Source organism: Astyanax mexicanus, chromosome 8 (genome assembly GCF_023375975.1).
Source record: "Astyanax mexicanus isolate ESR-SI-001 chromosome 8, AstMex3_surface, whole genome shotgun sequence".
NCBI lineage: Eukaryota > Metazoa > Chordata > Actinopteri > Characiformes > Acestrorhamphidae > Astyanax > Astyanax mexicanus.
Window position 1 is genome coordinate 55,867,497 of NC_064415.1, and position 17,826 is coordinate 55,885,322.

Sequence of the window (17,826 nt, forward strand, 5' to 3'; positions counted from 1 at the left end):
TCCAATCATTACAATTTTATTGATGGACAGGTCAACAACTCTCAACAGTCAAAAATCCAACAATAACCAGCAAAAACAAACAAAAATAATAATGTACATTCGAGAGTTTCAACAGTACAGGAAACCATTTGTGTTTACCTCTAAGGCATGCTCCCCATTTCTCAGATAGCCTCCGATTAAGTCTTCTTTTCTACACCCCCACGAATTCTGTTGTGAACAATTTGCTCAGAAGGAAAGAGCAGATTGCATGCATACCAAAACATATGCAGCAATGCACAGCAAAAATTCAAAAACTCTCCAATTTACTGCCAAAAAGCTAAATCATGTCTGTAACAGTTGCTACGCAAAATTATCAAACAAAAAAAGTTCCTGGTCATGATCCAACTCTATAGCATTGGTGCACATTACAATCCCTAACTCAGATCATATTATCAAAAGGGCAAAGCATGTACGAAAATTTCATTTCAAATTCAGTTCAGACAGGCCATTTCATCAACCGACAATTCAAAAAGCATTGTTGTTACTGATCTTAAGACAATGCTAGCTTATCAGAATATAGCATCAACAAAGAATTGCCCTAAACGAATAACATTAAAATTTGCAAAAATCACAGATTCCTCAGGATACATTTTCTTTACCTTATAACTGGAGCCCTCGAACGGTCTATGTTCAGCGGAGGGACAGACTCAGACTCCTCCTTAGGGACAAACCTAGCTCAGGACCTGATTCTACGACCTATGCCTGCAGCATCTTCAACACTGTGAGTGAGAATGAAGGCAGCAATTTGAATTAGAACTACAGAAGGGCAATAGCACAGCGTTTAAACCAGTGACATGTGAGCATACATACATGTGTACACTTCAGCATCAATGAATTAACAGCTAAGACAGATCCCTGGTTAAACAATATTCCAACTGCATGCAGCATTGGTAAGGCAGGGAAAATGTCTACAGTGATAATGAATGAGCCATCCTAACGTGAAACACCTAAAACTAACATCAGAATGAACAAGCATTGGACATATTGGCATCGAATGAACAAGAACGGCATTTCAAATCAGACAGGAAAAAAAAAAAAGACAGAACTTCTACTTTGCATGTGTGGAGTTAAATTCACATTGAGCTACACGTCAGCCAGTGACATGCAAATCATTAATATCAGTATAGATCATCCTATAGCTACTTTTATAGGGCTGTGGCTTTCAGAGCTAATGTCAACATTTTATAAAGACATGAGCCTAGATATTCTAGATTGACATTTTTAACAAAAAAAGGTAAAATAGAGTCAGGTAAAATACATCATCAAGACTTTTGAGTCACAGGTTCAAACACTTGGTTTCTTAGGTTAAGCTTACCTGTGTTATTGCAGCAGAACCTAAGGTCTGGGATGACGCTGCAAGATTAGACATTGCACCGCTCACTGCGCCACTAATCAACATAGTCAAATGAATCACTTGCATCAATTTGACAGCCTTCAATGACTTAAGAAGCAATGGCAAATTGCAATTAAAAAAAACCATTCATAGGCAAAAATCAGACAGCCTGAAAAGTGGTAGTCGCATGTCAGCCAACATCAACATCTCAACAATATACATTGATACGGTGAGAACTGCCTAAATTACCACTGAAATCACAGAATGCAATGGAAGAAAACTTGGCAAAACATCATGTCTGATGGCACTTAAAAATAAAGAACTAAACTGACATTTCCTAACTGACCTGACTGGAACATTTGCACTTATTTTAAAAAATGTAAATGTCATTCACAGTTCATTATTTGAAATAGGATTCTCCTACAGGGACTAAGACAGTGGAAATATTGCTAAGTGTCAATTCTATCAACACGAGAATATGAACAGTCCAAATCATGAACAGGGCAAGGTCACAGGCTCAAGAGAGACATCAATATTTTTCATATCAAACCAAACCGCAGCCTAGAGACATACTTACCCAAAAACATTTTTAATAATAATAAAAAAGGCAGTTTCAGGGTAAACATTGCATCGCATCTTATGCACTAAGCAAGTACTTTAATTGGTCAAAGACAATGCATTGACAGAACAAAAAAAATTTGGGCCATTTTGTACATGTTGGTACTTACAGCAGAGGGCTCTCATTTCACTGGTGGGGTACAGCACACAGCATACACTCCTCAGCCCTTAAAAAACGCACTTCTTACAGGCCTACACTGGAGGAATGCCAACACACAACGGGCAGAACAGGGCACCTTTGCATTTGATCTGTTTAATCGCTTTAAAGGTTAAGAAATGCCAGCAGATATATAGATATATATATACGTATATGCACTTGAATTTGCTTTAGTTTTTTAAAAAAAGGTATGTATGTATTTTGGGACATTACAAAATTATGGAAAGGGAGCACATGGAATTTTATAATACATAATTGTTAATTGAGCACACTTCACCTGCCCTGTAAAAAACAGCATACTGAGAAAGAGAGCAACTAAAAAGCTTGCAACACTTCTACAGTCACATTATATATTATAAAGGAACATTTTTGTTTGGTTTTAGTAAAAAAAAAAAAAAAAACAAACAAACTTGCTTACCGCTGTCCTAAACTTGCCTGTGAGGGGGGAAATTGTCTCACATTATAAACAGTGCACGCTACCATGTGTCAGCACGACTGGCAACAATACAGTACAAATAGCAAACATCACGACCTTAGCACTGAGCAAGCAGTCATCAACGGCAAGTTACCTTCTCTCAGACACACCCGCCTATTCCTACCACCAATTACCAGTTTAAAAAGAAATCAAAAAGGCAGTATAAAAGGACTAGATCCGTCGTATGTATGTACGTCATATCTAAAACAAGACCAGGAATCGAAATAAAAACTAAAAATAACGAGCTGTGTGAACAGTTGGAGAGAAACAGGAGTGACAGCAGTGTCATTCAGTCAGTAAAAATTTGGACAAAACAGAAAAACGATCTGAAATCCACGGCAACTGAGTTTTTAACCCCTCCCACTTCCTCCCACCCCCACAAAACAAATGAGCAATAAATGAAAAGAAACATTCTTACACAAGTTTTTTTTTTTCTCCCCGCTTTTGCTGTCCCCACTTACCAACACAGGAGGTTTCATTTTGTTTTATTGCAAAACACAACAGGTATATCATTTTAAAACTGAGATGATTTACATGGAAAAAAAGGACTATTGTTCATAGACATGAGCTCTAACTACATAATGAGATACAAGGAGCTGGAATGACCAATATTATCCCACTAAAAACAAACCGTTCATTTGTACAAGAGAGGGAAAAAAAAACAAAGAACAAAAGGAAAAGAACTTCCGGAGCCGTGTGTTGCGATCTACTTTAAACACAAACCAAGGAAATTTTAAGATCTTCATCAAGGCGTCTGCATCCGAACATTTAATAAAGGATTTTTTCGACAATGTAGCATTTACTTTATGTCCACTTCGCATTACTGGCCCTGTGCAGAAGAAATACATAAGAAATACACAACATGTTAAGAGCAGAAACAGCGACCCAGCTCCCAACACCAACTTGCCCCCCTCCCACACCCAAAATAAGAAATAAAGAGGCCTGTTTAGGGAGGGAAGAGTTTGGTTAAAGTCTTGGCACTTCGTTGCCTAGAGGCCAGCTGAAGCTGTGGAGGAAAAAGTTATGAAAAAAGGGGACGAACAAGACAAGGGAAGAGGGGGAGGGAGTGGAGGGGAAACACACATAAAAAAGAGGAGACATTCATACTAAACGCTTCAAAACTCAAAATTTTCAACATGAAGACAGAGGGCGGGGTGAATGTCAGGACTAGTGTACCTGCTGGGCCTGCGGTGCTGCTCCCATTGGCTGAGAGCCACTCTGTCCATAGTAGGCCGCTTGCTGGCGGTAATATTCTGCCCAGGCTGCGCTGTAGTCCGGCTGGCCTCCGGCCTGAGAGGCACCTGCTGCGGCTGCCTGTGGGGCAGCTTGACCTGCAACATCCATAATACACAAAGAAATAGAAACAACATAAGTAAAATTTCATGATTTTCTTGAAACATTGCCCTCACCAGAGCTGATATATTTTGATATTAACAAAAAAAAAGATATTAAAAAGCTATAAAAAAAAACTGTAAGAACTGAACACTACTAGAAATAGGGCTGCACGATATTGGAAAAAATTTACATTGCGAATATTTTTAAATGCTGTCTCTCGTCCGGACCAAACAAGAGCTGAGTCAGTGCCGAGCACTCAAAACCTAAGGAAAACAGCAAACCAACAGTAATCTGCCCTTTAATCAAGTATTTAAATGGCTTTTTAAAAAGGTAAATAAGAGTTTTTCTGGGATTAAAAGCGTGAATTTAGCTTTAACTGGAAATATCTGCGCTGTAAAACTGTGCTGGACTCAGGTGCACAGCTTTCCACACGTGCTCACGTTTACAAGCACGTGCCCAACCATATGGAGGTCACTCGATTACCTTGTGTTTACTCCTACCTCCCCCCCTCACACTTCTCAGGCAGCAGCAGCCTGTCACTCACACAGACACAGAGACAGCGCTGTGTATCTACTTCTTGTGTCATGAATCAAAACATTGCAACATGACACGTTTGATTTAATGGCATTAAGTGGCCTCGCACGTCCTGAAATGTGACTATTGCGCATGCGCATATCGCGATGACGATGCTTAAATGATAAATCGTGCAGCTCTAACTAGAAACAGTTGGTTGTAAGTGGGGGAACGACCCCGCCACGCTGCCTCCGTGTGGCGGGACAGAAACCCACTGGGTTGTTCTAGGGCAGCCGTATTTACCGCAGCTCTACTGTAGAGGGCCGTAAGACAAGCCGGCCACCCACGTCCACTACATATACCATCAGCAATGAAATAGGAATACGCCTCTCTAAATCTCTTTATACCTTGTTTCTTGTAGTACTCCTCCCATGCCTTCGTGTAATCCTGCGGCTGCTGTCCTTGTTGACCTGTGACAGAAAATGAGACAGAATAGCATTTAATCGTGTTATATAATTTAACGTGCTGGAAATTTCAAGTTAAAAGCAAATCAAGTTAGCTACTCAGATCAAACTACTGAATTTTTTTTTTTTTTTTTTACAGTATTTACACACTGATCATTCAAATCATCAGCATGAACATTCAAAAGCCAGATACAAGTGAAGTGCCAGCATGTATGGTTTGCTTTTCTTTCTACCTTCATGACTCTAACCCTGCCTGAGGAAAGATTCCACCAGTTCCGCAGTCTAAACAGCAGGGCTTGAACTAACCTGCAAAACCAACCCAACCCAAGTCACTAATTTAGGCCACTTAGGTAAAAGCTCTGCATGGTAAGAAGCATTGAGGCCATTCAATTCCCCATTGCTGTTTAGGCTGGGCCCTAGCATAAAAATCTGAAGCTAAGTTTGGCAAAATATTTATACCCAATTTCTTGTAATATTCCTCCCAGGCCTTGGTGTAATCTGCCTGTCCAGTCTCACCTGGAGTCTGCGGGTCACCTGTTAAAAATGGTACAATATGATTGAGAACCATCCTGCAGAAAGCCTGCATCTGACCCAAAAAAATAAAGGTCTAAGGTATCTCAGAACCTATCCTTTCCCTGTGTAAAGGCAAAAAAAAGCTAAAACTAAATAACTCAAATATACACAAGCACAACACTAAGCAAAGGGCTACACTACGAGGCATCAGCTACTGTTCAGTGAAGGCCTGATATCTAAAAGTGCTCTCTCTCTCTCTCTCTCAGACACACAAGCACTGACACCCAAAGTAATAACAGCAACACCAACCTTGTCCATTAGTCTGTGTGGTTCCTGGAGCAGCAGTGGTGGGCGTCATGGGGGCCTGAGGCTGCTGCTGATACTGAGCGTAATAGGCTGCCCATGCTGCTGCATTAGCATCAGCTGCTGCTTTATCTGCCAAACACAAACCTCAACTTAGCATCATTCCAGCCATCAAAATAAAGAGGACAGAACAGAGCATAAATAGAACAGAGCACTTACTGGGATCTGGCTGACCTTGCTGCCAGTGTGGGTAGCCGTTGCCCCAGCCCTGAGGTTGGTACGGCCCAGGAGGACCACTGTAAACGACAAAATCGTGTATTAGACATCGTCTTATTTTGTCTCAGATGGACAGATCTCTTAAATTCATTAGACTTTAGTAAGTAAGATGCCCAATGAGCATGTAAGGAAGTCATAAATGACTAATGAATTAATGTGGTTTGATTACATGAGTTCCCACAGGGACCCCTTTAACTGGGTTTTGAAAACCGTACTTTATATTATGCACACATAATGCTACTTGACATTTCAAACATTCAAAAAGATCTTCTTACTGTGGTCCAGGAGGTCCCTGGTTGTAAGGACCAGGATTGTAAGGTCCCATAGGTGCAGGAGGTCCTGGTGGACCAGGTGGACCATGAGGAGCAGGGCCACCATGGGGGCCAGGTGGGCCATGAGGACCACCCATAGGGCTGACTGGACCCTAAACAGGGAAACAAAAAAGCAAACATGTAAGCTAAGGAACCACCTGCATCCAATTATAAGAAGAAGTAGAAGTTTAAGAAGTAGTACACCTAATCCAAAATTAAATATTATATTTTAACCCAAAACTTAACATTTCATGAAGTCACTTACCCCGATCTTCTCCTCAACCAGCTGCCTGGCGTAGTCGATCTGCTGCGGTGTTCCCCGTACTGTGAACATCTTTATGTTGGGGTCTGCGTTGGGTGGAGGATTCCTCTGCAGCTCTATCCTGGCACCGGACTGCTGGCTTATGCCCTTAATTGTTTCACCCCCTGTAAAAGATCATAGATTGTTTTTTTTAGCTTTGCAGTTTATATTGTTTAATGTGTCTAAAAAATATATCAGCAGTAAAAGATTTCTATAGATTTTTAACCAGAAACAATATACTGTATTTTTCAGACTATAAGGCGCACTATCAATGAATGTCTTTTTTTTAATCCATTTTCAAACATAATTATGGAGGCACATGAAGTAACACGGGTAAGGAACAGGGGTGTCGCCATGTTTTCCTTCCAATTCAGCAGGTCTCGGCGCTGGATGTTAATCTACACAGTTTTCTCTCCTGAAAACTGTTTATCTGGGTGATTAAAGCATTTCCGTTTATTTACAGTAAGCTTAGATTTTCACCAAGCTTGCGCTTAGCACAGTTAGCAGCTAATGCTAATACTGCTTCAGGAGCAGTGCTGGCAAACTAAACGGAAACTCTTGTATGAAGCTGTACTTCAGTGGAGTGGCTTTACTGCTCCTTAAAACCTGACTGGTAAATTCATACATAAGGCGCACTGGATTTTTGGGAAAATTAAATATTTTAAGTGCACCTTATAGTGCAAAAAATACAGCACCAGGACTGACCTTTGCCAATAATGAGGCCTGTCTTCATGGTAGGAACTGTGAAAGAAAACTCCTGCAGGCCTCCAGGAGGACCCATGTTCCAGTTGCCTTGACCACGGCCCCGGCCCCTTCCTCCATGTCCAGGAGGACCACCGGCCTGGACGCTCCGCAGAAGGTCCGAGATGATCTCGGCTGCATGCTGCGCCCGATCAGGAGGACCCATGATCTGAGCTATCCTCTCTGGTGTGCTGCCATCATCTGCAGATCAAACAGAAACAGACAAAGTCAATGAGAGACAGTACAAAGCTGTGTAATATTCAGCAGTATCCAATCAACAGGTGTGAATGCCACAGTTACACACCTGGTTTAAACTGAATTCGAACTCCAGTGTCGTTTTGAATTTTTTTAATCATTTCTCCATTCCGGCCAATCACAATGCCCACAGCAAAACGTGGCACAGGCACCTAAGAGAGAAGCAACGATAAGACAATTAAAATCAAAGCAAGTGAAAACAAAAGAATAGACATTTATAATTCATATTCATCACTCAAGCTACATTGCTGACTTACATCCAGTCCCTCTCCTCCTCCTGCGCCGCCGCCACCACCACCTCCTCCACCTCCACCTCCACCCATCCTGGATCCATATTCTCCTCTCTGCTCTCGGAATCCCTGGTCTCTGATCAGCTCCATCACCATCTCTTTGGCTTGCTACAAGGACATGTTAATTTATTTTAGCAACTTTGAGACATATGCCGAAAATGAAGTCAAGACACACTGTTTAACAGGGTATTTTAATCCTTTCTGGTAACTGACCTGAACTTTAAAAGGATCGCCAGAAATCCTGAGAGGTTTGTCTGCTCCTGTGTTTTGTGGCCCATCCTGAATCATGACCATCTTGACTCCGGCACGCTCCTGTCATTTAGAGAACACATTTTATATTAGTGCTAGTTCATCACCTTTTTAAAATCACTTTACAAACTTTGCATCTACAAGTTAAAAATAGCTTTTTGCTATTTTATCATCATTATATTAATATCTCAGAATGGTGGTGTCATACAATGACACTTATAATATTGTTTAATTGTTTTTATTATATCATACCCTGAAATATGGTGGCATAACAACCACCCCTAATTATCACATCAGGGTACTATTATTTGCTGTTTTTAGCAAAGGAAAAAAAAAAAAAAAAAATCACACTGTTCTCATTTTCTATTATATATCTACTATATACAGATTATATCATTCCAGTATAAATTATTTTACTTTAATCCTGAATATATGGAGATAGTGTACGTTTTATTATTAGTATCATGACATTCTAGATCATAAATCTAATATTTTTTATTTATTTTATTTTTTATCTCAGTTAGGGGTGTGCCAAATTATATCGTATGCAATAATGAAATTTTAGTTTAGTTGCAGTAGTGTATTATTGAATGAGTATGTTTTTTTTAACTCATTTTAGGGCCATATTGACCACCACTAGTGTCCAAAAAAAGTTATCATACAGAATACACAGTGCACTCCCTTTTTTGTACTAACCTGTAACTGCTTGATTGTTTCTCCACCCTTGCCAATGACCAGGCCTGCTTTGGATGCAGGAACCATTATCTCCTGAACTGATCCCCCGGGACCATCATTATGATGAAATGATGGGGAGGGTCTGCCTTTCTCCACAATTTCAGACAGTAACCTCTTCGCCGCCCTGATGAGCACAATGAACAGTATGTTTTACTTTTTAAAAACTTTAACACAGTGAGAGTCTACATTAAACAGCTTTATTTATTATTGTGTGTAAACTGTGTTTGCAGAAACTCACTGGATTGAATCTGGAGAGCCTGTTAACGTCACGGATCGTTCAGGCATACCACCACTGTCTGTAGGGAGAAGAACAAACAGGTTTATTTCTAGGTAATGTAATTTTATGTGGCTTAAAAGAAAAAAAAATTACAACTCAGAACATGGCTTGATTTTTAGGAGTCACTCACCTGGAGCAATCTGTATTTTACACCCTGAATCCTGCTGTATTCTCGATATCTGCTCTCCTCCTCTACCGATAACTGCAGACAACATCTAAATTAGACAAGTTCTGCAGAATAATAGTCAAAAAAAAAAAAAAAAGACGAATTTTTTGTTTTACTTACTAAATCCAACCATGCCATCTGGAACCTTGAACTCCTCTGATGTAGGCCTAATAGAAAAAATAAAAAATAAATGAGATTTGGCCAAATAAATAAGGTAAGAAATATTTTTCTATACAAAGAAACAAGATTTTAGAATTTCAGCTAAATTTAAATACCTTGGAAGACCACCCATTCCACCCATCACTGCAGCAAAAGCTGGAAAATAAAAAGAGCACAGCGTTAAAACACACAAAAAGATAAAAGGAACAAGAACAATGTAAGCAAATTAATTTGCAAATGCTTACGGTCACTTGGGGCAACTTTCTTTGTTTCTGGCTGATCTATGAATACAAAAGAGAAAACAAGGCCATATTTTATAGTGCGTCATACTTTAAAGTGCACTCTACACGAGTAATATATATATATAAATAATGTTACGGTGTTACATAAATACATAGGCTACCATAAATGACACACATATATGCCACATGCTTAGCAGTTATTCAACACCAATCAGACCTTGTGTTTATTATAGCCATATATGCAGTCGGGAACGGGTATGTGATATAAAACCTTTATAATCTAGGCAACTACATATGCTCTGGATATTTGAATAATGTTACAAAATAAACGTGTGAAAAGAATGCTGTTAAACTGTCTACAAACTCTAATGTTCATTATTAGCTGTGACCAACAAAGGTATTTTGAATAAAACGAGAGAATTAACTAAACAAAATTACTAAATTTCTGTGTTTAAGTTATTTAAGAACAGACCAATGCACAGTTAAATTTTTTATATAATCCAGGTTTTTCAAGCAATCTACAGATTAGATTTTAGATTATAAACACTTCCACTAGTTTTTTCTGCTATATTATTTATATTAATACTCAAGTTGTGTTTATGGATTGTGTACCACACATGCACAGGAATTGTACCAACAGCCAGGAATCTTTTGTACTGAAAACAGACAAAATACTCTGAGTTAAAAACAGACTGTTGTGTTACTATCTCTGTTATTATTAACTAAATGTAAATTAACCTCTGTCCTGATTGGCTGTCCTGTTTTGTGTCTTGTTCAAAAAGTAGTCCGCACTGAAAAACACTAAAAACAAAAACATTAAAAGTGAAGAGGTGGGCCTGAAATACATGTCTGCAACAGCACAAAGAAGTGGAATTTAAAACAGGCTACTTTCACTGTGTCATATCCAAATCGTTTTTAAAATAAAAATCTCCAAAAAGCATATTTTATAGGAGGTGGGCAATGAAACAAATGATATTCGTACCATTTTATACTCGATTATATTTTTATATCGGTATCAGTGCGGTCGTTTGGGGGCCAGTACCAGCAGAAAAGAGTAGGTGTGCTATCAATGGAAAATATAAAACCACTGCGATGCTGAAACAGTGAAACAGCATGCACTCTCACTGTGAGATAGGCTAGCTGAATGTTTCCTCTGGTGGACATAAAGAGTGAGTAATTTACAGTGGGTGTGGTCTAGCGGTTAACAACACTGCATCTGTTATCTACTTATCATACACTATGTAGACATAGTTCCATTTTCTGACTTCAGTATTACCTTCTGTGTTTACGTAGCACGAAGAAATCATTGGAATGAATAAGATGATATGTACGCAATTTATTTAGTCTTAAAAAAAATTACACATATATATATACATATATATATGCCATAATTTGGTCTTGATCCAAAAAAATATTGTTTAACAGACACCACTCTACACCAATAAATGACCTTGAAGAAGACTACCAACAGTAAAATCTCCTACCATACCCGTTTTTTTTTTTTTTTAGCATAACCTACTTCTAAAGAGCTTTTATTAGAAACAGCTTATTATTGTATAAAAGAAATACTGGCAGATCCTCAAAGCTTTAATACTGAAAAAGAGATGGGAGATACAGTCGCTGCCACATACTTAGCAGCTACTTCACAGAGTACCATTCAGACTGTGTGCATATTTAACCAAATATGCAGAGGGGTGCCTGCGTAAATGCACTTACAAACTACAAGTGATCTATATAAATATCCTACTTTTAGGTGCATGTCTTAAGAACAGATATAACAATTAGGGTTTTAAACACTGACATTAAATACAAAACATTTCCAACCGTAAAAAAAAAAAAAAAAAAAAACACATTTCAAGTCTTTAACGTGCAAAAAATTCAAACTAAATAGACATCATTAAAAACAAACTCTAATTTAAGTTAATTACCATAATCTACCAACAGAGAAAGGATTTGTTTTTTTACAATGTGGCAGTAAAAGGGTTTTTATTTGAGCAAACACACCTAAAACTACAGTAAATTTATATTTTTTAAATAAGGTTTTCAAAACTATGCACATATGATTTTTACAAACCATGCTTCACCACATATACTATGATAGATAACATGAGTAAATTAATTAAAATATTCATAACAGACTAATTTACAATTTTTACATTTAAAATCTCACCACTTGTGAATGCAGAGCCTACTACTGTTGAAAATACTACGACTGAGTAAAGATTTTCAATTAAACACTGATCGTGGACGGATACACCTTTCAATAGTGATACAGTACAAGCAGTAAATAGTATTTCTAACTATAGACAATAAAATTATCTAAGCCTTTAACTTGATAGTCTTTTTAAAAAGCTCAGACCTACTTACCTACAGAGATTAGTAAACAGGATCGTGGTTTATTTTAACTGTTTGTTTAACTACCAGCTCTGGTCTAAACTGTGTGGTTTAAGAGAAGAAATGCTGAACACCAGCCCCCCAGGAACACCCCTGGATTAGGCAGGAAGGAATAAAACATGTCTTAACACTCACCAGCATCTTCTAAAGGCCTTTTCTGTCCACCATATCCAAATTCATTGGTTGGAGGGGCAGGGGAGACGCCATCCCCACCGATTTTCGCTGCAATCTGAAAGAGAAGAAAATACAGCAGTTAGTTAACAAAGTTAAAACCCAAATAAGCTGTTAATTACCTATTTAATATACCACAGATCTACCACTGTTAGTCAACCCGTGTAGCTTTGAAAAACACTATCAGCACTAATTAAAATTTGGTAAAGATAAACCCTTTATTAATGTATTTCTTAACTGCATTAGCAACAAAAAAGCAGTGTTCACTATAAAGTACATAGATTAAATGTGCTGGTTAATGAATGAGATGTGTTGCCAAAATTATTATTCTTATTTTGCAGTTTAATAGGGGGTAATTGTGTAAAATTAAGGACTTATTAAGTTAGTTAACCTAGTTAGCAAGCATGCTCTCAATAAAAAATTAAATAAAAGAACTGATATTTGTATTTTCTATACAAGTGACGCGTGTGTTCACTGTAAAGGAGCCACAGAATCCATAGAAAACTTATTTTTTGGTGTGTATTTTCTCTCTTTTTGGATTGACTTTTTTAAGACTTAAAAGAGGAGGCTAGGTAAGAAAGTTCCACTCAAAGTCCAATATATATTGTAACTTATATTTTTGAAGAAATTGGCTTGAAAATGCGCTTATTCCAAGCATTTGTTTCATCACAATTAATAAGATAATTATATACACGTATTGACTAATTTTCGACCAATTAAAAATAAATCCATAGATATTTTGAATGTTAGATTTTTTTTTAGACTTGTTTTTTTTTACTTTTGTATTTTTTAATGATGTTTGTTTTATGTGGTTTGGATTGTATGTTAAAAAAAAAACTAAAAAAAATATATAACTTTAAATCAATTATAATAATAAAAATACAAAAAGTTAGCTAGCTAGCATTGCGTTACCTAGGCAGAGCAACGTAGCCCGAACTAGCTTCTGGTATTTTACTGCCACGTTAACCTAATTAACAAGCTAAAATTATATATAACGGTAAATATATGATAAACGTTTGATATTTAAAGAAAGGTATTAAGTGTATAAAATCGACATTTCTCGAGTTAAACTTATTTAAAACGCTAGAAAAGGCTCAGGCCGCCCAAAGCTCACCCTTTGTTGCTCCGCTAAGCTAAACTATGCTAAGCTAATCTAGCTCGACCATTTTAAGAGGAAATTAACTAACTAAAGCGCGTTAAAATGATACCGATGAAATGTGTGCGGTTGTACCGCGGTTTCTGACCTGTCTCGCCCGCTGGAGCGCGTCTTTAAACGCGTCGTTCATCCCCGCGCCGGATCCGGAGCTCGGAGGCGCCACGCTGCTGTAATCGGCCATGTCCCAGGGAGTGAGTGCCGCGCAGTGAAGATGGCGGAGAGCAAGAAGAACCGCCGAGCGGACGCGCTGCAGACTGTAGTGTACCGCCGAAAACCGACTGCTGCCAAAACGTGCTGTTCCTTCCGCATAAAGGGGATGACCTACAAATTAAGAGTCCCGCGTCATCAGACTCAAAACAATAGAGGGGCACAGGGACAGCCCCCAGTATCCTAATTAACTTATTTAATATGGATATTAATATTGGCTTTGTTGTCCATTCATTTTACATTTAATTTAGCGATAATGGATATATTCTTTCTTATGAAACGTTTATTAGAAACTATTCCCACTGCTTTATTAGCTTAAGTCTTTTAGCTTCTAAAAGTTTATTCCAACTAACTGTAGCATAATGTCTAAAAGCTGCTTTACTATGTTTAGTTATGTCTAGTTCTTACTGTTAACAGATCTGTCTCTATTGATCTAAGGAGTCTAAAAGGCTGTGTCTGAATTTTATTTAATTTTTTTTACCTCCAATATAAAATTTTTAATGTGCCCAAAAATACATTTCTATTATAGATCGTTTAAATTATTATTTTTTTTATTTATGCTGTTAAAAACACGTTCAACACTCGCTATCATCATTTTGTTTCCTGCAGAGCGAGAATTTGTCCTCAAATTTTTCTGGTGTTATTTTATGAAGGGTGCCAAAACATTAGCAAAAGCCTGTACAATAACACCTTTTCATTTAATTTGTGAAAAACTAACGTTTTGACGTTTGTAAAATTTTAAAATATTCAATAAATTAACTTAAAAGCTGAGAAAATGTACGCTAGTGAGGTGTTGCACCAGAAGAGGACGTCTGCATAAAACGGTGCTTTTTCCCGTTTGATAAACTTCCTTAACAAGATAAAAGTCTGTCCTCGTTTGTAAAAAGTTGTCTGGCGACCAAAACAATAATTTAAAATAATTGTTTCATAATACAATTAAAATAAAATATAAATGTTATATGTTATTTTTGTTCAAAAGTACTACAGCTGAATTTTACAGCGTTGTATGCAATGATGATTATTTAAAAAAATAAATAAATAATTTAATATAATATAAAAAGGTCTCAAAAAGAGAGTAAAAAGATATAACTAACAGTTTTTACGTTTTCTCTCTTTTTCTTTAAACAGCATCCATATAAATCTGATCAGAACTGTGTCCACAGATCAGTATCACCCAGTAACATCCCATTTATTACTATAACAGAATCTCTATGTATAGTAGACAAAGAGATAGATAAATTGAGAGAGAGATTCACTGGCATTGTATGACACCCCTCCACCCCACCCTTAAATAAAAATGCAAATGACACACATTTGCTCAGATAAAGAGAGAGAGATAGAGAGAACATCATCCTCTGATTAGCACCTATTTATCAAAGCATTGCTCTGAACAGGTCAGTCTATAGAGGGAATCAGCATCTCAATAAAAAAAAATCTGCATTTTCTCACTTTCCTTTCAGGATATGAAGGTCTAGACTGAGATATCATTCTTTATACCCAATAGTTTTTGGCTGGGAAATGGCAACATCAGGTATGTATACTCTATTCTATAAAGCAAATAAATAAATAGATAAATAAATATGTTATAGGTTACAGAAATGTGATATTTTACAGCAGACATAGAAGCTAAACATATATACAGCTCAGGGGAAAAAGTAAGAGAGCCCTTCAGGTTTTGAAGCAGTTTCTCGTGATTTTGCTATTTATAGGTTTATGTTTGAGTAAAATAAACATTGTTGTTTTATTCTATAAACTACAGACAACATTTCTCCCAAATTCCAAATAAATATTGTCATTTAAATCATTTACTTGCAGAAAATGAAAAATGGCTGAAATAACAAAAAGATGCAGAGCTTTTAGACCTATTTGGTGGAATAACCCTGGTTGGATTTTAATCACAGTTTTCATGCAACTTGGCATATTCTCCTCCACCAGTCTTACACACTGCTTTTGGATAAATGTATGTTATTGTTAGTGGCAGCCTTAATCAACAGTCATGAGCATTGTGCAGTTTGGCAAGGTTAGCTTGTATTTTGTGGGGAAAAAAAACCTTTTGTAGTTTTCACATTTTTTTATTTGCTCATTTATTTGTACAGCTCACAATTAAACACAGTACAGAAAAACAGTTTTCTTTAAGAACTTGACAAAAACAAGTCCATTTTTCTAGTACAAATATTTAGCTTTAGCATTTTGCTAACACACAGGCTGCTACAGCCACTCTGCTGTGTACATATTAACACAAATGGACCACAAAAAAAAAATCCAAGTAAAAGAAAACCCACTGGTTACTTTTGCGCATTTGGGCCACCACACATGCACTAACATTAAGGCTCATACAATCTGTTAAATGATCAATATGGAACATTAACAACAGCCTTGTACAAACATATGCTAATGCTAGCTGGGTGGTAATGCCACTGTGTAGCAAATGAGAGAAGAGTTCCATACAGTATATGGCTTAAGAGTTTACAGTAATAAAGAAGATGATCAGCTTATGTCTTGTGAACGTCTGCAGCTTTGGGCTTGTGTGTGAAGGCTTATCAGTAAGCTGCTTTCTGTTATGAGTTGGATTTTACATGATAAATCTTAAGTTTAGAGTTAAACTTAGTGTTAAAAATGAAAAAATGAGAAAAAAAAAATTATAATAGTAACCCAGATCTAATCTCATTCTGCCCTTATGTGTCTTTTATGTGATTTAGCAATCATTTTAAATGATCCATATCCACATTTTATCTTAAATTTTCCTATTTTAATTTTTTACCCGATATTACTTCATAACCATACAGGTGGGTTTACATAATCTTTTCCCAACCTTTTCTTTTTATTTTAATCCCAGTACAAGATTAGTTTCTCAGGGGGGACCTTCTACTCAGTAATAAAAGTCCTGCATCCGGACTGCAATTGAAAAAACAGGAGGACCAGTGAGTTTTTGGCTTTCTCAGTCACATGACATCACAGCGTTCAGTAGCTCCTCCATTTCCACTCGCTTTTGTGTGTTTTTACGTGGATCTCTGTGGAAACGTGTGCCCAACGTGTAATTATGGTGCACGGCCGTGGACAAATAGCTATTTTATTAAACACGAGGAACCGAAACTCAGATGTGCGTCTGGACGGGACTAAAATTACTGGAGGACCACGGAGTTTAGAGAAAAACAGTAGATAATTTAACCTGTAATCTTCTCAGAGGACGTCTGAGAAAAACACATATATGAGGACCCCCATAAAAGATAAAATGACCTCAGGACCCCCTGAGAAACTAATCCCATCTGGAAAGGGCTTTAGAATTATTATTGTGAATGGGCTTATATGTGCAAATGAATTTTTTTCCCACATCACAAAAACAATAGATTGAACAATTTACCATGGCGTCAGTTTCCAGTTGAACATTTGACAGCAAGTTATAAAGAATGTGAAGCACATTTTACATACTACAGCACACTGTACTGTATAAAATGAGAACAATTCATAATACAGGTAAAAACTTTTTCAAGCCAAAGGTTTAAGACAAATTGAAACCATTTTAACATTCACTAAGCAGAAAGCAAAAAAAAAAAAAAAAAAAAAAAAAACAACAAAAAGGTTTTAATACTTAAAATAGTAAAACAGACCAATTAAATAAATAACTTGTACAGTAAATTGTGTGTGAAGTGCATGTCAATGCTAATTTCATTATCATCCATAATCGTCCAGCCTATTGCTCTCAATCATTTACCACTATCCTGAAAATGTCCTGAAAACAAGGACATTATCAACATCCTGCTACTGCTTGGTACAGCAGAACTCATACATCAACTTCACACGGACGGACACGGGCGCGCGAGTTACCCAGACACGTGAGCCGATACGACTCTGTCACAAGCAAGACTGCACTGCAGGACATCACGAGCGTAAAGACACGGGCGTGAGCTTATTGAACCCGGGTCTCCAGCATGGCGGTGGACACCAGGTGAAGCGGGGATCCTACGCAGCCACTGACGTGCCGAAGAGAATCAGCCCCCAGGTAGGCCAGCAGCAGCTCGGAGCGACGGTGCAGCAGGTGGAGGATATCCTCAGCCAGGGTTTCTACACTGGAGTAGCGCACGTTTTCCAGGTCAAATATGTCCTTCAGGAAGAACAGGACCTGGTCCTGCAGGATCAGGACAAACA

The 17,826-nt window shown here is 37.6% G+C and overlaps 2 protein-coding genes and 1 long non-coding RNA gene across 10 annotated transcripts in view; 1 reads left to right on the forward strand and 2 right to left on the reverse strand.

Annotated features, from left to right (window-relative positions):
- fubp1 (far upstream element (FUSE) binding protein 1) lies at positions 1–13,734 on the reverse strand. 8 transcript variants are annotated; one of them, XM_007243175.4, is made up of 21 exons: positions 13,562–13,734; positions 12,282–12,375; positions 10,491–10,553; positions 9,756–9,791; positions 9,627–9,666; positions 9,472–9,518; positions 9,316–9,387; positions 9,147–9,204; positions 8,870–9,032; positions 8,138–8,236; positions 7,892–8,032; positions 7,684–7,786; positions 7,344–7,580; positions 6,603–6,763; positions 6,302–6,450; positions 5,970–6,046; positions 5,757–5,882; positions 5,394–5,468; positions 4,878–4,940; positions 3,799–3,953; positions 1–3,451 (listed from the first exon to the last, which is right to left on the reverse strand). In XM_007243175.4, the coding sequence occupies exons 1-21, from the start codon at positions 13,652–13,654 to the stop codon at positions 3,443–3,445; spliced, it is 2,061 nt and encodes a 686-aa protein (XP_007243237.3). In that variant the 5' UTR covers positions 13,655–13,734; the 3' UTR covers positions 1–3,442. The 8 variants fall into 8 exon arrangements, with proteins under 8 accessions (XP_007243237.3, XP_007243236.3, XP_049338471.1 ...); XM_007243174.4 differs by having other exon boundaries at positions 3,799–3,962; XM_049482514.1 differs by lacking the exon at positions 10,491–10,553 and having other exon boundaries at positions 13,562–13,733.
- LOC125803901 (uncharacterized) lies at positions 9,139–15,803 on the forward strand. Its single transcript, XR_007440322.1, has 2 exons — positions 9,139–9,238; positions 15,141–15,803. It is a non-coding gene; the product is annotated as an uncharacterized LOC125803901 (long non-coding RNA).
- Positions 15,732–17,826, reverse strand: part of miga1 (mitoguardin 1) — a 16,189-nt gene continuing 14,094 nt past the window's right edge. Inside the window, exon 16 of the mRNA XM_022677837.2 lies at positions 15,732–17,806. Coding sequence (XP_022533558.2) covers positions 17,588–17,806 — 219 coding nt within the window. The 3' untranslated portion in view covers positions 15,732–17,587. The remainder of the gene's footprint in view (positions 17,807–17,826) is intronic.

What these genes read in the sequence shown, in the direction of transcription:
- fubp1 (XM_007243174.4), bottom strand. Translation starts at nt 13,654, where the DNA reads ATGGCCGATTACAGCAGCGTGGCGCCTCCGAGCTCCGGATCCGGCGCG. An exon ending in AAGGCCTTTAGAAGATGCTG is followed by an intron (nt 10,554 to 12,281) that starts GTGAGTGTTAAG and finishes TTTTGTTTTTAG; the next exon opens with TGTTTTTCAGTGCGGACTAC. An exon ending in TCGAATTCAGTTTAAACCAG is followed by an intron (nt 7,581 to 7,683) that starts GTGTGTAACTGT and finishes TTTGATCTGCAG; the next exon opens with ATGATGGCAGCACACCAGAG.